We start from the raw sequence: 23,162 nt of genomic DNA on the forward strand, positions 1-23,162 counted from the left end.
AAATAACAATGATGTGTTTGCAGGAAAAAGGACTAAAGTCTGTAACTTGGAAGTGGACTGCTAGAATAGAGGTGTATATCATGTACTGAGGTATTATCTAGACATGGGTTTTACACAAAATTTTGTGACCAAAACTAGATTTTTATTCGAACCTGTACACCTTGATAAATCTAGGTAAAACTCAAAAAGTCATTTCATTAAAACTAATGAAATGAGATATTGAGAACTTTCTTGCACATTTATTTAGCTGTTAAATTTTTTGAATTTGGTTATGAAGACTATTTCAATAATGACTTCCTAACTGAGATATTTCTTTTGAGGGACTCGCGACATAAATTATAGGAGTACTCGGAGTAATTTATTTAGTCAATAATAAAAGTGTTTTTTACGTATTTTATTTAATGGTGTATTTTGACTGACACAAAGTTTAAGGAGGATGAGTTGATTTTATTAAAATAAGATACAAGTGTGGTAAATGGAAAATAAATCATTATAATAATAATGGGGGTATCAAATTATTCAAAGAATGTAAATGGTAAAGAAAAAATAATGAAATAGGTGTGAGAGTATCCTAAGAGGAAAAAGAGATATATTATTGTAATGTCCTCCTTAACATTTTAAATTATATACTTCGTAATACTAAAAACTAGAAGTAGAAAAATTTACAATTAAAGTCTATGATTCCTTAACATGTTAGTTACATTTTCATCCGGACTTGACCTGCCATTTTGACAAATCTACGCAAGATATAAACAAATGGTTTATGGTGTTGGGGATGTACTCCCTCTGTCCCTTAATACTCGCACCGGTTTGACCGGTGCGGAGTTTAAGACATTTTAATTGACTTATTAATTTAATGGGTGTTTGTTGATAGTGGGGTATTTTTTTAATATAGTTAGTGGGAAATGTGTAAGGGGTGGGGAGTGGTGAGTGGGGGGTGTTGATTTTTAAATGATTTTTGTAGAGAATAGGGGTGTAGGTGGAGTAGTAGGTAAGTGTGAGAAATAATATAATATTAGTAAAGATTTCCATTTATAGAAGCGGTGCAAGTATTAAGGGACGGCCCGAAAAGAAAAGCGGTGCAAGTATTAAGGGACAGAGGGAGTAATAACTAGGATTATGTTCTCTCAAATAATATCCTACCAATCTACCATATGCTATTTAAAATAGTATTACAAAATGGTTTATGGCCAAACCTAAACTTCAAATAACCATGACCTAATGACCTAAATGATAAACAATTGCAATCTCCTGTAAAGGGGTTGATGCACTTGAAAGTAGAAGAAAAGAGGAATAAATAGATAAAGTATATGAGTGTATATCTAATTGGCAAAGAAATATCATAAGATGACATGTCAAATTGTCATTTGGCCATCACCATCCTCGTCAAATAAGTTAAAAGATTAGATAAACCAGCACATAACATCCATATATATATTGACAATTTTTAAACATTTTCCTAAAATTAAAACCTCTAACACTCGTATCTTCCTTCAAATGATAAAAGGGCCCACATAAAAAAAAGCCTAAAGTTGAAGCAAAAACGCAACCAAAACAAAAAGGTGTAATATATAACCGTGGAATTAGGGGTGGAAATCGAGTTGTTTGATTCAGGTTGAGGTCGGTTTCATAATAGTGACGAAATTCGTTATCTGCAGAGTAACTGAGAGGCAGGCATAGAGTGTACCTTCGAAACCCCATACCCCACTCATCTCTATAAAATTTGTGTATTGTATTGTTCGGTTGCTCTTATTATTATTATCTCACAAAGTGTTCCGAATTTTAAGGAGAGAGAAAAGGAAGATGGATCATGCTGGGGATGCAATGCGTACGGACTTGATGACCATAACACGGTATGTGTTGAATGAGCAGTCCAAACGCCCCGAGTCTCGTGGTGATTTCACAATTCTTCTCAGTCACATTGTTCTTGGCTGCAAATTTGTTTGCTCTGCTGTTAACAAGGTTCTTCTTCTTCCCCTTTTCATTATTTTTTTTGTCTTCAAATTTTTTATCATTTTAATTGGAAATGAACCATTTCTTACTTTATCCTATTAATTCGGTATTTATGTTCTTCGAGATCTTTGAAACGTGTTTATGTACTCGGGTCCACCTAAAGTTATGCGTATACATAGCACAATCGGTTCACGTAATTCCGGTACAAGCCGTACAACTAGGATTTTGCATAAAAATTGTGGGTCAACCTTGTTTTAGGGGAGAAAATTTATTGGTGGGGTCGTTTTTATTAATTTTTCAAAAATTCCCAGCAAATTTCTGAGCGCTAATGGAGTTATGGTCCCTTTTGCTATCAACTTTTGATTTTGGACGATGATAAAATTCCAGCAAATCTATTGTTCTACCATATTTTGGTAAATGATTAGAACCTAAGTTTTGAGTTGATTTTCGCGTCAAAAAAAAAAAGTTGAGTTTTTTTTATTTTTTTTTTTTAATTTGGTTGTGCCCAATTTGATGGATTATAGTACTTCGAAAAGGTTTTTACTCCCTCCGTCCCGGAATACTCAACACAGAGTTTAAGAGACTTGAATTGACTTATTTAATTTAATAGATAGTAGTTGATAGTGGGGGTATTATTTTAATGTAGTTAGTGGAAAATGTGTAAAGGGGTGGGGTTGGGTGAGAGTAGGGGTTGAATTTTTAATTATTTTTTGTATGGAGTAAGGGGTAGGTGGGTTAATAGGGGTGTCGTGAGAAATAATATAATATTGTTAGAATATTTCCATTTTTAGAAACAGGTCAAGTATTAAGGGACGGCCCGATAAGGAAAACAGGTCAAATATTTCGGAATACTTTTTAGCAGTATTTAATTTGATGTATTATACTAAAATATACGGAGTACTCCGTGGTACTTAAATTTTACAGATATATCCGTACTCCATTGACTATTTTGGATGGATATAGCTAAGAAGTTTCTGATGCAACTACAAATGATGCAATTATCTGTATGTTAAGAAGACGGTATACAAATGATGCAGGCGGAATTTGATGACATGATTTTTGTCGTGAAAAATCATTATTAATATACTAATTACTAATGTTTGCTTAACAGGCTGGTCTTGCCAAGCTCATAGGACTTGCAGGGGAGACTAACATTCAGGTATTAACATTTTGAAAAACAGGTTTTTGTCAGAGACATTGTGAATTTCCCCTGTTGTTTGATGTGCTTTTGATTGCATTTTACTTGATAGGGTGAAGAGCAAAAGAAGCTAGATGTGCTCTCAAATGAAGTTTTTGTTAAGGCTTTGACAAGTAGTGGCCGAACTGTAAGTAGAGTATGTGACTTTTAGCCTTAATTTTTGATGGTGAATTCCTAAAGTAATCTGTGAAACATGTTTGCAGTGCATCCTTGTGTCTGAAGAGGACGAGGAGGCAACATTCATTGAGCCATCTCTGCGTGGAAAGTGTGTATAGCCACTCTCCTAATTATTTCTTTCCTTATGAACTGAAAAAGATAGTTTTCATGCAAAAGACTGGCAGAACAATGTTGCTTATGTTAGATGTTTAAGATGAAGTCTGTCCCAATATATTTTCAGGTATTGTGTTGTATTTGACCCTCTGGATGGATCTTCCAACATTGACTGTGGTGTTTCAATTGGCACGGTAATATTGGAGTAATGTTTCTTTTTCGAATAACCTTTTATTATGTGCTTTGATGTACTGTAATTAACAAGCTGACATGTGTTCTTTCACCCAGATATTTGGGATTTACATGGTCAAAGATTTTGAAACTGCGACTCTTGAAGATGTCCTGCAACCTGGAAAGAATATGGTAGCTGCTGGTTATTGCATGTATGGGAGCTCTTGCACGGTACTAACTGTTTCCTTTGTACTTGCTTGGTCCGTCATTGTGTTGAATTGTTTGAATTTGCAAAATTCTAGAAATCAAATTATATGGCAGCCTCCTCCTGTTTTCTTTCTTTTTCTAATTTCTGCACAATTATTTCTTTGTTTATATTGAGGTGGTTAAAACATGGCAATTTTTGTTGTTTTTACAGCTTGTTTTGAGCACTGGAAGCGGTGTTAATGGTTTCACTCTAGATCCATCTCTTGGAGAGTATATTTTAACTCATCCAGACATCAAGGTATATACGTACACTTTCTGGATTGCTGGTGTATGGCTTTTTGAATGAATATTCTGTGAATTGCTGCGTCTGTGTTTATACGAACCATTGCTGGGAAAAAAGAAAAAAAAAAATCGTTTTGTTGTTAAGCTTGATGCTGAGATTGTGTTAAAAGTGCTGGTAGTAGGGCAGTGGTTAGGTAGATGTATTTGTGGGAGTTGTTATTTCCCTAGAGGTTTCCCTACGCTTTAAGTAACGTGTTATTAGATGCTTACCCTGCTTCCCTTCCTCACTTTTTGACTGTAAAGCAGAGAATGTTTGCACTTTTAAGAACTCCATGTAAACCCATAACTCTCAGGATCTTACTATGCAAAAAGAAAGAATTGATATCTTTACTTTAGTAGGATCAATTAATTTTCAAGTATGATATCTGTGGTACCTAATGTCACCATAGTATTAGCCATCACTATTTACTTGTGTGGAAAATAGCATCAAGATTTTAAGAGATATTATGCTCCAAAAACATAACAACTCACTTTTGTATAATGGTGGTTATTTGAGACAAAATAAGAGTGCGCTCTTGGAGCCACTTGAATGAAGTGTGCTATATTGAGTCAGGAGAAGGTAGTAAATGTCCTTTATGGGTGATTAATTTTACATGGATCCCTACTTTCGAAGGAAAAGGATTCAAAAGATTGAATTGTCTCCTCTTCTTCTTCTTGCTAGAGAATACTATGCTTAACAATGAAAAACTGGGCTATCAGATTGAACTGTGACTTATGTCAGATTGTGTTTTTCAGTATCAAACAGTCCAGAAATACCATTGTATTTATTAACTGATCTCTCTAAAACTGTAATTGAAGGGGTGACATGATATAATACCACAAGTTTTATGCCATTTTCTTGTGCAGATTCCAAACAAGGGTAAGATCTATTCAGTGAATGAAGGCAATGCAAAGAATTGGGATGGCCCAACAACAAAGTACGTACATCTTTGTTTAACTTATGCTCGTCTTAATTTGATGTGATTCTGCTCTAAATCTCTAATGGACTTCCCATTGATTTTTAGGTATGTGGAAAAATGTAAGTTCCCGACAGATGGTTCATCACCCAAGTCTCTCAGATACATTGGAAGGTAATAAATAATCAAAGCCTCTATAATGTACTGCAATAACAGAGGCTTGCTTATATCCATTTATAAATTTCACATATGGTTGTGTAGTATGGTAGCTGATGTTCATCGCACTTTACTATATGGTGGCATCTTTTTGTACCCTGGTGATAAGAAGAGCCCCAACGGAAAACTAAGGTAAGTCTTGCACTTTTAAAGATGATATGTACGAGTGCTCCAAGCAATCTTATTTCTGTTATTATTATTCTGAATCAGAGTTCTCTACGAGGTCTTTCCAATGTCCTTCTTAATGGAACAAGCTGGCGGACAAGCTTTTACCGGCAAACAACGGGTGGGTATATTCACTTACTTTCTTCTACCTTGTACTCCTTCTAAGTTTACCTAGTTTATAACAAGTGAACTTTTGTTTCACTTGATTTCTACTATATCAACTGGTTAACTAAGCCTACTGTCATTTTTTTGTATGGCAGGCACTTGACTTGATCCCGACAAAAATACATGAACGCTCACCAGTATTCCTCGGCAGCTATGATGATGTTGAAGACATCAAAGCCCTCTATGCTGCTCAAGAGAAGACGGCCTGAACGTCAGCAGTTGTTAGATCCATCTTAAAGTAACTCTTCCTAAAATTACATCTATCATCACACAGTGCGTTGCAAGAATACTTTGTGCTCTTGTATATTCTCCATAAATGTGCATAACATAGGAATACTTTACCTTTGGATGAGCACTCATCGATCTTGTCAAACACACTATATTTCTTACTTAATGTCATTGGTAATTCACCTTCGTTTCACTCATATTACTTTGCCTATCAGATTAACTAAATCACACTTGCTGACTTCAATTCACTTGGACATCTGATGATTATACAATATTCCCTGGAGTAAATATGGTTTTGGTTATGCATATCATGTAATATCTACACTCACTTGCTTAAATAAATGTTGTCCTAACCAAACAGGGTAACAAAAGATAAACATCTAATATTGTTTAAAGGCACCGTGCTTAATTTGACTATGGTCAGTCTGATCACTGTTAAATCCTACAAGTACTTAATTTGACAATTTTATGTTAACAACAGGAGACTAACATCAGGATATCATGTTAACTTAAAATGCCCCCATAATGCAGCTAAAGTCCAGCACCCAGAATCTTTTATCCTACCAGTAAACACCCTTCCTTCAAGAAAATAAAATAAAAAAAAACCTTTGCATAGCCTAACTGGTTAAAGAATAAAGACCACATAACTTACGACAGCAATCTCAAAAAAACATCTGGTCAATTCCTAGATTGATACTATTTGAAGCACTATTCAATTATGCATCTATGTAATGGGGTTATAATACCATTTACGTCCCAAGATGCATTTGTCATTTTCAAAAAGATGACACCAATTGCCCTGGACATGGGAGGGAGGGAGGGAGAAAAAAGATAGAAATCTTGATTCACTGAATATAGAGAAAGAAATACATAACTCCGAGTCAAATAATTAAAATGCACGCACAACAGAAGACAACCTATATTGTGTTCTTTTTAATTCCTTCAACAAAAATCACCTACACAAAGTATTGACAAAAAAATTATTTATACAAGAATTCAAGGAAATTTTTACTTCATTTTCACCAGGTGAGTTAGAGTAAGCTTTTCATCGAAACTTAAGGAAAGTTTAGATAAAACCTATTTCTGACTTCTGAGACTCCTGCTGCCTACATCAGAGTGCTCCTTGCACCAATTCTACCATCAACTTGAGAGAATTCTTTTGTTTCCCCGTTAGCAAGTCGGGCAATTCAGCTACCTAAAACATAAGAAAAAGAAATTAGCAATACAACGTGAATCAAATTGTTTTGAGACATTTTCTGTAAGTTTGAAATGTAAGAGAACTAAAAATCAAGATCATCTTCTCAAGTCTAAAGCCCTTTAAAGGAAAGGACATATCTTCCCTATTTTTCGAGCTAGCTTTCCTGAAAATTATGCCTTCCTAGTTCCTAGACTAAAAATTACATGCATTTCTTCCCTTAAAAAAGAGTGCACCACTACAACTACAAGTGAAACACATGTCTCACCGTGAGGTCCAGAAACCCCCTGCATCACAGATATTTTACTCACGAGATTTCCTAACTATTCATTCATCCATGGTCAGAAAAACCTTGCAAGTTCATACCAATGCACATTGTCTTCCAAACAGCCAAAGAAAATTGTCTCTCTTCAAGTAGGGAAAATCTTAAAGTTCAAGGCGCGCTAAAGAACTAATATCATTCATGTTCAAATCTATCTTAAATCTAAATAGACCTGTTATCAAATTCAAGTTGAGAAGAACTATTAACATCAATAATTAGTACCCTTAGACAGCTGGCAACAAGCCCTGGGGTCGAATTCAATGCGTGATGTCAATCGAGCGTCTGTCACCGCCGCCACCACCACGTTATACATCGGCATCAGCGATTGAACGCATCCCAATACCTCAAGGCTCCTGAATAATTGCAGCATTCATACATGTTACTACTTGCAGAAATGCAATTGAAAGTTAGAGGGGGAGAAATCAATGAATTGAAAACTGAGAGGATGAATCGGTACCTAGGATTCGTGAAAGAGAGGCGGCGAGAATAAGGGAGAAGCGGTGAAGGAGGGCGGCGGACGGCGGTGGAAGGTCGGATGGAAGGAGACCTTGTAGCGTTGAGGAACCTTGACGCTGATCCAGTTCGCCACGCCATTGTTGTTCCTTCTGTATTGGGAGCTGATGGTTGTGGGTTTTACAGTACTGATTAGGGTTTAAGGGAATGTGAATGTATGGACTATGGACGTATGGTACCATACTACCATGGCGATTTAATTATACAAGTCACACAACTCGTACTGGACAAACGACCCGACAGGTCTTTGGCTCGTGGATAAGGAGGAGATTTTAAGTCACTTGGGGATTAGGGGTGCGTTCTGTTCAACTTATTTGACCTGAACTTATCTGAACTTATCTGATCTTATCTGAATTTATCTGAACTTATCTGATCTTATCTGAACTTATTGGAACTTATTGGAACTTATCAGAACTTATTGAAATAAATAATAAATAATAAATAATACTCCCTCCATTTCTTTTGTTGTATCCACTCGAGAAAGTGGGGAGTTTTTAAGAAAATATGAATCTTAGTTTGTATTGGTATAAGTGTAATGATTGGGTGTAAGAGAAATAATTGTGTGTAAGAATGTGTAAGAGATTCTTTTTGTAAAGAATAAAGTAAGGAGAGAGAAAATATTAAAGAATTAAAGGCAAGGGGATATTTTCAATTAATTAATCAAAAATCAGAAAAAAATCTGATTAAAGTGGGACCAAATTACATGAGGTGGATTTATTTCATCCAATGAGAGTTCATCAACAAAATAAAAAACGGAGGGAAGACTTCCCAAATTGGGAAAGTCCACTTCCATCTTTTAACTTCCCTCCAAAAACAGAAACTTCCAAAAGTTTTCCCTCCAAACTTTTGTCTGAAATTTTTCCCTCCAACTTTTATCTAAATAAAGCACACACCCTTTATAAATAGGGGAGACTTTCTACCAAAAAACCTCATAAATACCAACTGATTTTAAGAGCAGTTACAACAACAAAAATCCAAAAGCAATAAATTCACTAAAATTAAACATCAAGGGGACATTAATGACTTCAGATCAAGAGGAGGACGAATTCTTCGATTTTTCCGATGATGAAGGAGACGGCACGAACTCTGATTCAGATTTTGATGATGATGAGGCAACACAATCTCTGGCACAAAATGCTGAAAGTGAAGTAAATGCTCATCAAATTGGGGACTTTGAGCAGTACCAAGAAGTGCCAGACCTTAATGAAGTGCCACAAGAAGATGCATATGAATGTGAAGTGGTACCACAACAAACATCAGGTATTTCAGAACACCACTTGGTTCCATATTTGTTTGACTTGAACATGCCAGCACAACAAGAGTTCCCACCATCTCCAATTCATCAAACAGAAACAGAACAAAATCATCACAAGCCTAAAACCCCTAGGATTAACAATGAATTAAGGCTGGAAATCTTGTTGTTCCTTCTCGTAAGGAAAAAAAATGATTCAGATGAACTTAATTATGGGACAATTAGGCAGGCTGTTATAAAGTTTGATTACACAAGGCAAACAATTAGAAAAATATGGCAGAGAGCAGTAGAACAAAAGGCAGCCATGGATTCATATCTTTGTGAGAGCAGATATCACAACTGTGGGAGGAAGAGAATTCAAGTAACATATGAGTCTATAGCATCTATAGGCATGGGGGACAGAACAAGCATAGTTGATCTTGCACAGATGCTGCATTTGAGTCCATCAACAGTTTGGAGAATGGTGAAAAGAAAACAGATCAAAGCACATTCAAGTCTCTTGAATCCAGGCATTTCAGATGAATGCAAGGTGGCAAGGATGAGGTGGGTACTTGGTCTCATTATGGACTACTCAATACCAAATGATCCCACATATTACAGCATGTATGATTTCATTCACATCGATGAGAAATGGTTCTATCTTACGCAAAAAAGTCAAAGAGTCTATTTAGCAAACAATGAACCATTTCCACATAGGAAGGCAAAATCAAGAACTAAGATTCCAAAGTTCATGTTCATGGAAGCAGTAGCAAGGCCAAGGTGGGGACAAGATGGGCAGTGTGAGTGGGATGGCAAACTTGGCATATTCCCATTCACAGATTCAGTGGCAGCAAAGAGAACATCCAAAAATAGAGTAAAGGGGACAATTGAGACTAAACCAATCAAGTCGGTGAATCAGATTGCAACTAGGGCCATGCTAATCAACCAATTAATTCCAGCAATTAAAGAGAAATGGCCACCACATGAGGGGGAAAAGGTGATATACATCATCCAAGACAATGCAAAGGCACATATTTTGCAAAATGATCAAGAATGGCAGCAACACTACAAGCAAGATGGATTCACATTGATTTTGACTCAACAACCAGCAAACAGTCCAGATTGCAACATCTTGGACTTGGGTTTTTTTAGGTCAATTCAATCACTTATGCACAAAAAGATGCCTAAAACAGTTGAGGATTTGAGTGGTGTTGTGACTGATTCATTTAAGGAACTACATCCAAAGACTCTATCTAATGTATGGATGTCACTTCAATATGTTGGAAATGAAATTCTGAAACACAAGGGGGACAACAACTACCAACTCCCACACAACAAGAAAAAGATTTTAGAAGATGAGGGCAATCTGCCAGAACAAGTGAAGGCACCAAGGTGGGCTGTGAATGAGTGCATATAACTTGTTGAAGCAAATCAGTGAAGTAAGGAGCAAGCATGCATAGATAACTTTTTGTGTTTTGGGGACATGTTTTAAAAGTTACAAGAACAAATAGAATGTCACTTTTGTAAGCTTGAATGAAAGCATCATATGTAATCAAAACATTTTGGAAGCAACATATATTTTGGAAGCATGAATGAATGAATGAATTTATTGTTGTTAATCATAGTTTAGTTTTTTGTTCATCATAATCACAATCATGTTTTTTTCCTAAGTGTAATTGAAACACAAAACATCAAGTGAATCAATCTGCCAATCCTTAAACCATGAAGGGGACATGTTTTAGTTTTCAAGGCAACACATTAATTCATTTTCAAGACAAGGCAAAGCATGGGGACATGTTGTTCTCAGATTGTAAATGTTTATCATCATTGAATCCTACACTTTAATATCCTCCTCCCAAATGGAGTGAATGACTAACACAAACAGAAATGGGAAAGGAAAGTCACTCCATTTGGCAGAGGATACTAAGAGTTCAGGAAACTCAGGACATGAAAAATCACAACTCATCATTGAACAAGGCATCAAGAACAAGGCAGCAAAGGCAAGGTAGTTAATTACAACATGCTTAGATATCAGATATCAGGACACTCCATTCCTTAGGGAATACTAAGATATCAGGACACTCAGGACATACAAAATCACAACTCTAAACATATCAGCTTCTAAATGGAAAGAATGAATTTAACATCAATTTCAGATGGAAAAGCGTCCCATTTAGAAGCCGATGTGCCAAAAGATGTAATATTTGTGTTAGAAAACCAATTCATCATTGAACAAGGCAACAATGAACATGGAAGCAAGCAAAAAGCAGCATACTTCATGGCAGCAAGCACAAGGCAGCAATGAACATGGCAGCAAGCACAAGGCACCAAAGTACAAGGCAACATGAAAGGATGTAACTTTAATATTGGTGTTGTTCTCAGTATTTAGTTGTTTATCACCATTGAATCCTATGACTTTAATATCCTTCTACCAAATTGAGTAAGTGACTAACTCAAACAGAAATGGAAAAGGAAAATCACTCCATTTTGATAGAGGATACTTAAAGTTCAGGAAACTCAGGACATACAAAATCACAACTCTAAACACATCGGCATCCAAATGGGATGAATGCATATCACATCATTTTCAGATGGAAATTCATCCCATTTAGACACCGATGCGTCAACAGAAGCAATATTCGATTTAGACAACCATTTCATCATTGAACAAGGCATCAATAACAAGTCAGCAATAAGGCAAGGGTAACACAATGTTGTTGTTCTCAGGTCAAGGAAACTCAAACAGAAGCAATTTCTAAATGATTAATAACCTCATCACCAATTTACCAAAGGGGATACATGATCACTCAATCATGTGAAATGATCTCTATTCCCTTTGGGAAATGGTGATGAAGGACATGTTTAGAAACAAACAACACACAAAGATCTCAGAATGTCCCCAAGCATCCCTGACACAAACCCCAACCACTAACACTTAGCTCCTTAAAAGCATTATTAAAGCTAATGGCGCATGAGTGTTAATGGAATAAAGGGTTTGAGTCTCAGCAAATGATAACTCATCATTGATCACACAAAAGCAATAACAAGGCACAACAATCTCAAGTAGGTTGATTTACACCACATTCAAACATGTTGTTTTAGTGTTATGGTGCTCCTTCCAAAGGGAATTGACAAATTGTGAATTGTCGCATTGGATAGTTTAACAATCAGTCAATCCCCTTTGAAGGACCACCTAATTAACAAAAGTCAAACATGCAAGGGAATACACAAGATCATTTTCAATCTCAGTTAGGTTGAATTACATCATTGACCTTGTTTGTTTCTTAATTTTTTCAACCTCATCACCCTTTCACAAAAGGGAATACATGATCACTTTGTCTTATGAGTAATGAAAGTTATCCCCTTTTGCAAAAGGGGACGAAGGAATGATTAAGAAACAAATATCTCAGATCATCAACACTTACATCATAGATCAAACAACAAATGTTGCATTCATGCAAGACAACAATATTCATCTCAGAATGTCCCCAAGCATCATTGAAACAAATTCAACCTACAAACACTTAGCGCCTGAGAACCATCATAACTGATACTAATGGCAGCACGAGTGAGTGTAGGTAAGTAAAAGTGTTTCTCAGCATATAAAAGACTCATCATCGATGTTACACAACAAAGGAACTTAAGGGGACAACTAACCTCTAAGTAAACAAGACATGAATTGCCTCCCCGGTCTAATGCCAGTTTATATGTGACGGATTCAATTTCATTGATTCCTAAGACATTAAAACTGGCAAAAGATCGGAAAGCCAAAACAAATCATGTTAAATTTGGTCTAAGATGTCCCCAAGCTTCATTGAACCACACCATGTTCACAAACCATTAGCACACAAAAGCCTCATACAGCCTACGGCTGGATGCTAATGGCGCACTGTGGTTTATGAAACATGGATAGTTTCTCAGCAAACTGAAAGACTCATCACAGACCTCATTCAAACCCTAAGCCACTTATTGTTAAGGGACACACAAGAACACCAAGCACTCATGAAAGGCAAACAATAAGAGGGGACTTTAATGATTATTTTATTTCCATTCACATGTTATTCTTTAATTCATAAACCCATCCCCGTATGCTTTCACCCCTCTCAAGGCAACACTAATCAACCAGCAAACATATCACAGTTGATAATCAACAAACAGATCACAGTTGTTAACCAACAAACAGATCACAAACATATGTTTTTATACCAATATCACAACATTTTTATACAGGCAACATTTTTTAAACAGGCAACATTTTATCAAGCAACAAGGCAACATTCATCAATCAACAAGGCAACATGTTTCAAGCAACAAGGCAATAAAAGAGGACATGCATACACTCCAAACCCTATAACATCATCAACAAAACATCAACACCCCTTGCCAACAACAGATCACAGTTGTTGGCTACTCCACCTTATGTCTCCACAGCTAGCCAGCAATCCAAATATAAATAAAAGAGAGTTTTATAGAAGACAGACTTGTCTCTAAGCATCATCAACACCCTTAGGTGGCTTTTGTTTTATTTCATCTTCCTTCAACTTTGGGGACGAAGTCGAACATTGCCCATCAGACACCCCAGGAACACCATTCGTGTTCTCACACTCACCCACATAGTATAGGTCGAATGAATCATATTTATTGGGTTCCTTGCAAGCAAGAGGGGACATAAATGGTGATTAATATATTCCAGATCATCAAAACAAGATCATGCAAACAAGATCATCAAAACAAGATCAACTGAACAAGATCAAATGAACAAGATTTTCACAACAACCATGGGATTGAACATGCAACTGAAATAGATCATCATAACGAGATCAACTGAAGAACATCACCAAAAACATTCATGGGATTGAACATGCAACTGAACTAGAACATGCAATACATGCAACTGAACAACGTCACCAAAAACAATCGTGGGATTCAACATGCAACTGAAACATGATCATCAAATCAAGATCAAGTGAACAACATCATCATAACAACATCATCATAGCAAAATCATCATAACAACATAACCATAGCAATATCATCATGGGATTGAACATGCAACTAAAAAAAATAAAACATTCATTCCTGATATTGAACATGCAATACAAAAATTATATAGATTCACAAGGATAATCAAGGGACCGAGGACATGCAATTCAAAAATAACATAATTTATCATGAAATATCTGACATGCAAATCGAAAACTCATCACTTAAAAAAATAAATCAAAATAATTCATGATAATACCATCCGATGAACAAATTTCAGACATGCAAGTTGAAAAAATGCTAAAAAAATTTAAGTTATGTTTATTCAAAATAAATCAACAAAAATCACAAAAAATCACCAAAATTCACAAAAATTCAGAGTAAACCTTAATTTCATTACATATCAGAAATTTCAACCAATAATCACAAAAAAATCCCAAAATATCAGATTCAATCCCAGAAAACAGAGTAAACCCGAATTTACTAAGAAATAAAAAAAAACCCAAAAATAAAAGAAATATACCTCTTCAGATTCGTCGCCTCCAAAGAATCTCAGATCTGCTGGTGTGGGTACTCGATCGTCGTATTTCGACTCCACCTCTTCACCAGGCTCCACTTCCCATTTCTCGTACCAAGCTTTGAGATAATTTCGGGTACTCGTGTTCTCCTTCTGGGCCAACCTCAAATTATTCAAATACTCGCCAGGATACGAGTGGTCGTTGTTGGGACAATTGCATTTCGACCCCCAATCACAGTTTGGGTCAGGAATTCGTTGCCCAGAAGTACCCACCGAATAACCCGGCTGAGATTTGGAGGAAGAAGATCCCATGAAAATATTCAAGGAACCCTAAAAAACTTAGATTATTTCCCCCAAAAAAATTTCGACACAAAATCGTTTACCAACGACGATTTGGGACAAATCAGGGGACAAATATAGAGGGGATCTTATCGGAATGTGATTTCGTTTAAAATTTTAGAACAAATTTGAGTGAAAAACCCAAGGATCTGAGAGATCTAACCAAGAAACACGAAGAACAGAGGCGGAAAACCTTAGGGTTTTGAAAGAAACAGAGAGGTTTTTTGAGGAGAGAGAGGGAGAGAGTTTAGAGAGAGAAAGGAATTCGGAGAGAATGAGGGAGAGAGAGGGGTGAAAGGGACGGTTAATAAGGAGAGAGGGAGGGAAAGCGACGTTAGGGTTTATTGAATTAAATAAGGGTGGTTGGGTAGGTTAAATTAATTTAATATTGATTTTGGGGAAATTTAGGTAGGGAATCTTTAGGTATTATGGTAATTAGATAGAAGTGTAAGGGTATTTTAGGATAAAATGTATGTCCAAAAATAGAAACGGATACAACAAAAAGAAATGGAGGGAGTAAATAATAAATAATAAATAATAAATAATAAATAATAAATAATAAATAATAAATAATAAATAATAAATAATAAATAATAAATAATAAATAATAAATAATAAATAATAAATAATAAATAATAAATAATAAATAATAATAATAAATAATAAATAATAAATAATAAATAATAAATAATAATAATAAATAATAAATAATAAATAATAAATAATAAATAATAATAATAAATAATAAATAATAAATAATAAATAATAAATAATAAATAATAATAAATAATAATATATAATAAATAATAAATAATAAATAATAAATAATAAATAATAAATAATAAATAATAAATAATAATATAAATAATAAATAATAAATAATAAATAATAAATAATAAATAATAAATAATAAATAATAAATAATAATAATAATAATGAATAATGAATAATAAATAATAAATAATAATAATAAATAATAAATAATAAATAATAAATATAATAATAAATAATAAATAATAAATAATAAATAATAAATAATAAATAATAAATATAAATAATAAATAATAAATAATAAATAATAAATAATAAATAATAAATAATAAATAATAAATAATAAATAATAATAATAAATAATAAATAATAAATAATAAATAATAATAATAAATAATAATAATAAATAATAAATAATAAATAATAAATAATAAATAATAAATAATAAATAATAATAATAATAATAATAAATAATAATAAATAATAAATAATAAATAATAAATAATAAATAATAAATAATAAATAATAAATAATAATAATAAATAATAAATAATAAATAATAAATAATAATAATAAATAATAAATAATAAATATAAATAATAAATAATAAATAATAAATAATAAATAATAAATAATAAATAATAAATAATAAATAATAATAAATAATAAATAATAAATAATAAATAATAAATAATAAATAATAAATAATAAATAATAAATAATAAATAATAAATAATAAATAATATTATTATTATTAATATTGCAACTTATTGGAACTTATTGTAACTTATTGAAACTTATCTGAACTTATCTGAACTTATTGAAACTTATTGGAACTTATCTGAACTTATCTGAACTTATTGGAACTTATTGAAACTTATTGGAACTTATCTGAACTTATTGGACCTGAAACTTATTTTTTTAAGGTGAACAGAACGCACCCTAGATTAGACACGATTTATATTAACAATGAGTATGTCATTATCTGAATAAAAAAAATGAGTATGTCATTTTTGATAACGCTAGTGACTCGTATTGGTATTGCTTAATACGGAGTAGTGAGTTAGTACACCTATACGGCTATACTACATTAATAAGTACCAAAACTAAATTAATGAGTATCAATAAGAGTCATTCCCGTCCATTTTGGACATAAATCACTTCTGACATAGATTTTATAGGAGGGTTTGTTTCTCGACGAGTGTTATCATAGGCGTGAACGCCCTAGGAGGAACTAGAAAAGTCACTTGGAATGAACCCCAAATTTCCAGCAGTGCGAAGTGGGCATACATTGATGGCCGATCCATTATCCACTAGAGTCATAGGAATGATTTTGTCTTTATATTCAACGGCCAGATAGAGTGCCTTATGGTGGCTCGTCCCCTCAGGTGGAAGGTCTTCATCCGTGAAAGTAATCCCCTCTTCTAGATTTGCTAACAACCCTACCAATTCATCAGGGGTAACCTAGGGGGTGATGTTCAATTTGGCTAGAGCATTGATCAGGACAGTGCAATGCTCAACGGAGGAAGTTATGAGCTGCCAAATGTTAACTTCTTCTTTTGTACGCTTCAATTGCTTGATCAGGGGATTCTCCTCAGTGAGTGGAGGGATATTAGTTGCTGGGACAACCCTGTTGACTGGCTCTTGAATTATGTCGGATCGAGTCATGACCTGAACACTGTTTTCTGCCTTTGTGCCCAAGTACCAATCGGCGTTCACAATTTCTTGGCACTCATCATCAGAGATGCTCTCGATAGAAGGGCAATGGTATACATCTTCATCGTCGTTATCCCATATCCCACAGATATCCTCTTGAGGAAACCCAGTAAAGAACCCAGACTCTGAATCTTCATTTGCCACATTAGATTGCACAGGATCAAGTGCAGGTTCCAGGTTGTTGAGATAGCTCACAGGGGTGCGGGAAATTTCCTCCACCTCGAAAGGGCCTACAACATTGAAAAGAGTTTCTTGATTATCTTCGAGAGCCCTTATCCGAGCTTCAGCTTCATCAACGCGGTCATAGAGCTCAACGATAGCTGCTGCCAGTGACGTCATCTTGAATTGTATTCTGAGATAATGAGTCCGAGCACCTATGAGATACGCGACTTGGATTTAGAACTTGGACTTCCCGACACATGATATGTTATGCATGCAGATGAATGAGACCTAGACTTGACTCCAAGTACCACTCCAAAGATTCGGGATTTTGGATATTGGGATTTGCAACCCATTGGAAATATTTCAGAGGAACTTTAACCCATTGGAACTTTGTATTGGAATTTGTACTTGTATCGGGATTTACAATCCGTTGGAAATATTTGAAAAGGAGCTTCATTCTTTTGTGGAAACTACTTTCTTTTGAATAAAAACTTGGAATTTTTTTAGGGGAATTTCAATCCGGCAATAGAACTTGGAATATTTCAAGGGAATTTCAACCTGACAATAGTACTTGGAATATTTCAAGAGAATTTCAACCCTGCAATAGAACTTGGAGTATTTCAAGGGAATTTCAACCCGACATTAGAACTTGGAATATTTCTAGGGAATTTCAACCCGATAGAATTTGGAAATCGAATTTGTATTATTTCAAGGGAATTTCAACCCGAGATAGAATTTGGAATATTTTAGTGGAATTTCAACCCATTGGAATTTTGGAAATCAAATTTGTAATATTTCTAATTAGGATTTTCAACCCGAGATAGAATTTGGAATATTTTAGGGGAATTTCAACCCAGTGGATTTGTATTAGTAAAGGGGTTTGGATTATCTCAAGGGAGTTTCAACCCATTTGATTTTGTATTATTTCTAGGGATTTTCAACCCAAAGGTTTTGGAATTATTTCTAGGGATTTTCAACCCGAGGGAGATTGAACCTTGTATTATTTCTAGGGAGTTTCAACCTAATGGAAATATTTTTGAATTTTGTATTATTTCTAGGGATTTTCAACCCGTTGGAAATGTCTTTGGAATTTGTATTTGAGAGTGATGGTAGATAAGAATCTTTGTAGCTTGAATATTGAATTTTGATACTTGAGTTTGATTTGAAATTCGAAAAGGGAAGTTCTATATAGTAGATGAGACCTTGAATTTGGAATTTGAAGGATTTAGAAATTTTGAACTTGAAAGTCCGGCATTATGCTGCCAAAGGTTTGAGGCATTTGAAGTTGGATTTGGAACTCGATATTTGAAAGGTTTTGAGTAAGGATTTCAAAATTCGGCATTACGCCATCATATATTTGGAAATTTGAACTTAGGATTTTGAACATAGGACTTGACTTGGAAATTTGACTCGGAAATCCAGCATTATAACGCCGTTGGATTCGATTTTTGAAACTTGGATTTGGAATTTTGACTTGGTAAATCCGGTATTATAACGCCGTTGGATTGGATTTTTGAAACTTGGATTTGGAATTTTGACTTGGAAATCCGGCATTATAACGCCGTTGGATTGGATTTTGGAAATTTAACTTGGACATCCAGCATTATGACGCCGTTAGATTGGATTTTGAAACTTGGATTTGGAAATTTGACTTGGAAATCCAGCATTATGACGCCGTTGGACTGGATTTTGAATCTTGGCATTTGTGCGTGAGGCGTGTTTAGGGGTTTTGAGTCAAATGGAGTGACACTCCTAGAAGACCCTAAATCGACGATTTTAGAAGCATGAGGTTTGAATGATGCTCTTAGAGGTTAGGTTTCCTAGTTGGGGGCTAATGATTTTGGAAAAGCTAGAACTCGAGGTTAGCCATTCACGCATGTAAAGACACCCAAACAATGCACAAATAGCACGTTGTCACACTAGCATGAAAATGAATGCGACATGCAAAGTTCTCAACCTAAGGTCGGTCTAAGTTTTGTATGATGCAAGTGGTCGGCTTAGGAGGGAAAAGGCCCTTGACTGAGAGGCGGATCCGGCAACAATCATTTCACCTCCTCCTAGAGGAAGTGTTTGTTGGCAAACGACCTCCATGAAAGATGTCAGGAACATCAAGAAAATGTCAAGGTTCGGTGGGCTCGAAAGTGGTCAAACACTTTGGTCAGGAACCGTATGGAGAGTGATCACTCCTTTACCCCCAGGGCTAACCCGAATGTAGAACACATTCATGTTGGGCAAGGTAGGAATTCATTTTGCACAAATAGTATTTTCGAAAACATGCATGAGATGCTAGAATCACAATTGTATTTGAATATTGTATTGAAAAGCTTACCTTTCGGCGTTCGTTCTCGAAGTTTGGGAGTGCTCTTTCGAAGTTCAAAATTTGAGCTAAACTCCCACTCGAATATTTGGGCAGAATGGGCAACCAGCCACTGGAAGCCACTATGCTGAGAGCAGGCAGCAACGCCAGACGCAGGCCCTGCGCCCAGCGCTACTGCTGACACCCAGCACTTGAGCGTAGCAGTGGCATATTTCTCATAAGTTTATCGTCTACTCGAATTTGAAGTTTAGGACTCTCCGGTTGAAGGAAATAATGCCCTTGGTCCAAGTATGCATTCAATGATAAGTCTAATAAATGCGGTTCAGTATTAATTAACAAGTTAATAATTCAGTGAGATCAAGTGAGCTGAATGCCTAGCTAGAGGCCGCTTCAGTTCAAGTGGAATTAATGATATTAATCCACAGCTTACTCTTGACTGAACCCGTAGGGTCACACAAATAGTACGTAAACGGATCAAGTATTTAATGGCATTAAATACTCCATCTATGGATATTCGGAATCGACGGATCTTGGTTTCAGTGGGAGCTGAGATCGTCACAGGCAAGAAATGAATACTCCGGAAACGATGATATTGCCGGAAACGGAAATATGGATCGTATCGGAAATATAAATATTATCCAAGTCGTAGATGTTGCCGGAAACGGAAACATGGTACGTATCGGAAAATATTATCGGAAATGGAAATATTGCCGGAATTGGAAATATTGCCGGAAACGGAAATATTGTCAGAATCGGAAATATTATCGGAATCCGAAAATAATTCCGGAAACGGAAATATTGAATATTTGTTCGAAACGGAAATTGATTCCGGAATCGGAAATATTAAATATTGTTCGTATCGGAAATGAATTCCGGAATCGGGAATTTAATCGGAAGCGTATCGTACGAATTAGCATCGGACGAGGCCCGCTAGACGAATGCCCAGCACGAAGCCAAGCCGTCGCCCAGCGAGCCAACGCGCACCATCGCACGCCAAGCCTCGACCAGGCCCAGCGCAAGGCCAGGCCCAGCCAAGGCCTTGGGCGCGCGCGCGAGAGCACAGCAGTGGGCCGAGCGCTGTGCGCCTAGCGTGGGCCGCAAGGCTTGCGCGGGTGTACGGTGCTCGTGCAATGCTTGTGCGGGAATCCTGAAGCAATCGGGATTCGAAGTATGATTAAATCCTAAAACTATTAGATAATGATTATTTAATTAGAGTCCTAGTAGGGTTATAATTAAATAAATTAGTATCCTAATAGGATTCCAAAACCCTTTCCATAACTCTATAAATAGGTGCCTAGGGTCACATATTTTCATAGATTATTCAAGTATTCAAAGTGAGTTTTTGAGAGAAAATTCAGACACATTCCTTGACTAAAAGTGCCGAAAATCTTTAGTACCTTAAGGGCGATTCTAGTTGGTCAATCTTAAGGCGGATCCGGACGTGCTGTGGACTATCTACGGAGGGACGACACTTGGAGTCCTAAAGACTTGTTCTTGTTCGGTTCGGGCGCAGCTAGGGAAGGCACGCAACAAAGAGTATGCATCTAAACTATGCTATATGATTATGTGTAAATAATATGTATTCCTGGCTAAATGGTTTTTCCGCATGATTTATGAATTGTCATATGTATCATAACCTAACAGTGGTATCACGAGCCTCTTATTATTTTCATAATCTAAATTGAATGAACATGGTTAAATATTACAAATTTGCAAGAATTGAAAGGGGTGATTAATTTTCGTAATTGTTAATTAATTGCAAATTGCGTTTATTTAATTATACGTACGCAGTTTTTCGGCAGTTTCTTCGTTACTCATCCAAATCGAGTGATTTTTGTGTCAATTCCGCATGTAAAAAGCATTCTAAAATTTTGACAAAAATAGTAATTTTCTGCCGAACCCAGAATTCTCAAATTCGAAGCCTAACTATGACTTTTCGAAGGTTTTAGTTTTTCGAATGCAAAATTTCGTAAATTTAAGATGTTAAATTAAATATTTGCGATTCTTGTTGATAAATCTTGAATTTTGGATTGACCTACTGTATATGTTTAACAAGTTTGAATGCCTAGCCTTGTTAATTATGCAATCTAATTTGTAATTATGATTAATTTGTTGAAAATTAGAATAATTTAGAATTAATTTGATTTTCATAATTAATTATAATTTAATTAGGAAGCTATGATTAAAAACCACCATAAAAATTGTAAATTTATGATAAATTTTAATTTTTTATGACCTAGGCTTGATTCCATGATAATCGGAAATCAATTGAATAATAAATTTTCGATTTTTCGCCCTAAAATTATGAAATTAATATTATTTATTAATTTGTCATATAAATTTTTAAATTTTATGCGATTCGTTCATAAAACTTGCATGCACAAAGCAATGGACGCTTCGTGTTACCCTTAAGGGGTGTTGTATAGTGCGGGCATGCGACGACGAGCAAGGGAGCTCGTCGCCCATGCGGCACGTATGCAATGAGCAAGGGCATGGTGCACGAGCACAAGGCAGTAGCCCTGCCTTGTGTCGTGGGCTATGAGCTATGGACGAATGGGCATGGGCGAAGGCAAGGCACGGCAGTCGCGTGTGGGCAGCAAGCGAGCTGCGCCACAACGCGCACTGCCTCGCGCGCAGCGAGCGCAAGCTCGCGTGCCACGAGTGCTGCGCCCAGCGTCGATGCCTCGCGCAACGAGCGATGGCTCGCGCACATCGAGCGCTGGCGAGCGCGCACAGGGAGCAATTGCTCGCGCACAGCGAGCGATGGCTCGCGCACAGCGAGCGATGGCTCGCGCACAGCGAGCGATGGCTCGCGCACAGCGAGCGATGGCTCGCGCACAGCGAGCGATGGCTCGCGCACAGCGAGCGATGGCTCGCGCACAGCGAGCGATGGCTCGCGTACATGGAGCGCTGGAGCGAGCGCGCACAGCGAGCGATGGCTCGCGTGCATCGAGCGCTGGCGCGCGCGAAGCGAGCACCATCTTGTGCGATGGCTTGCGAAGGGTAGAAGCAGCAGCTATGCGACGAGCGCATGGGCTGCGCGCACATGGCCATCGATGGCTGTGTGCGTGTGGCCCATGGGCGTGCGATGCGTAGGGTGTTTGCGATGCGATTAGATCGTTTTGAATGTTTAATTTGAAATTTTCAGTTCACGTAATTTTAATTAATTTTAAAATTAATAATTTAAATTATTTTCTTGGATTTTAATTTTGAATAATGTAATTATAATAAATTTTATTTATTCTAATTATTTTACTAAAATTAAAATCATGAATTAATTTAAAT

The 23,162-nt window shown here is 35.9% G+C and overlaps 3 protein-coding genes across 4 annotated transcripts; 2 read left to right on the forward strand and 1 right to left on the reverse strand.

The window, feature by feature from the left end:
- Window positions 1–1,452: 1,452 nt before the first annotated feature.
- LOC110797013 (fructose-1,6-bisphosphatase, cytosolic-like) lies at window positions 1,453–6,008 on the forward strand. Of its 2 annotated transcripts, XM_022002103.2 has the most exons (13): window positions 1,486–1,683; window positions 1,788–1,962; window positions 3,065–3,112; window positions 3,204–3,278; window positions 3,355–3,416; window positions 3,549–3,615; window positions 3,710–3,823; window positions 4,011–4,097; window positions 4,988–5,058; window positions 5,146–5,211; window positions 5,299–5,385; window positions 5,464–5,539; window positions 5,679–6,008. In XM_022002103.2, exons 2-13 carry the CDS (start codon window positions 1,804–1,806, stop codon window positions 5,790–5,792), a joined length of 1,026 nt encoding a protein of 341 aa, XP_021857795.1. In that variant the 5' UTR covers window positions 1,486–1,683; window positions 1,788–1,803; the 3' UTR covers window positions 5,793–6,008. The 2 variants fall into 2 exon arrangements, with proteins under 2 accessions (NP_001413379.1, XP_021857795.1); NM_001426450.1 differs by having other exon boundaries at window positions 1,453–1,962.
- Window positions 6,009–6,643: 635 nt separating this feature from the next.
- LOC110797011 (uncharacterized) lies at window positions 6,644–8,065 on the reverse strand. Its single transcript, XM_022002100.2, has 3 exons — window positions 7,786–8,065; window positions 7,551–7,681; window positions 6,644–7,006 (listed from the first exon to the last, which is right to left on the reverse strand). Exons 1-3 carry the CDS (start codon window positions 7,920–7,922, stop codon window positions 6,999–7,001), a joined length of 276 nt encoding a protein of 91 aa, XP_021857792.2. The 5' UTR covers window positions 7,923–8,065; the 3' UTR covers window positions 6,644–6,998.
- A 795-nt stretch (window positions 8,066–8,860) lies between these two features.
- Window positions 8,861–10,489, forward strand: LOC110797000 (uncharacterized). Its single transcript, XM_022002090.2, has one exon. It carries the CDS (start codon window positions 8,861–8,863, stop codon window positions 10,487–10,489), a length of 1,629 nt encoding a protein of 542 aa, XP_021857782.2.
- Window positions 10,490–23,162: the final 12,673 nt, after the last annotated feature.

The sequence above is a fragment of the Spinacia oleracea genome, chromosome 4 (genome assembly GCF_020520425.1).
Source record: "Spinacia oleracea cultivar Varoflay chromosome 4, BTI_SOV_V1, whole genome shotgun sequence".
NCBI classification, from domain to species: domain Eukaryota; kingdom Viridiplantae; phylum Streptophyta; class Magnoliopsida; order Caryophyllales; family Amaranthaceae; genus Spinacia; species Spinacia oleracea.

What these genes read in the sequence shown, in the direction of transcription:
- LOC110797011 (XM_022002100.2), bottom strand. Translation starts at nt 7,922, where the DNA reads ATGGCGTGGCGAACTGGATCAGCGTCAAGGTTCCTCAACGCTACAAGG. An exon ending in CTCTCTTTCACGAATCCTAG is followed by an intron (nt 7,682 to 7,785) that starts GTACCGATTCAT and finishes GCAATTATTCAG; the next exon opens with GAGCCTTGAGGTATTGGGAT.
- LOC110797000 (XM_022002090.2), top strand. Translation starts at nt 8,861, where the DNA reads ATGACTTCAGATCAAGAGGAGGACGAATTCTTCGATTTTTCCGATGAT.
- LOC110797013 (NM_001426450.1), top strand. Translation starts at nt 1,804, where the DNA reads ATGGATCATGCTGGGGATGCAATGCGTACGGACTTGATGACCATAACA. An exon ending in GTGGTGTTTCAATTGGCACG is followed by an intron (nt 3,616 to 3,709) that starts GTAATATTGGAG and finishes TCTTTCACCCAG; the next exon opens with ATATTTGGGATTTACATGGT. An exon ending in CTTTTACCGGCAAACAACGG is followed by an intron (nt 5,540 to 5,678) that starts GTGGGTATATTC and finishes TTTGTATGGCAG; the next exon opens with GCACTTGACTTGATCCCGAC.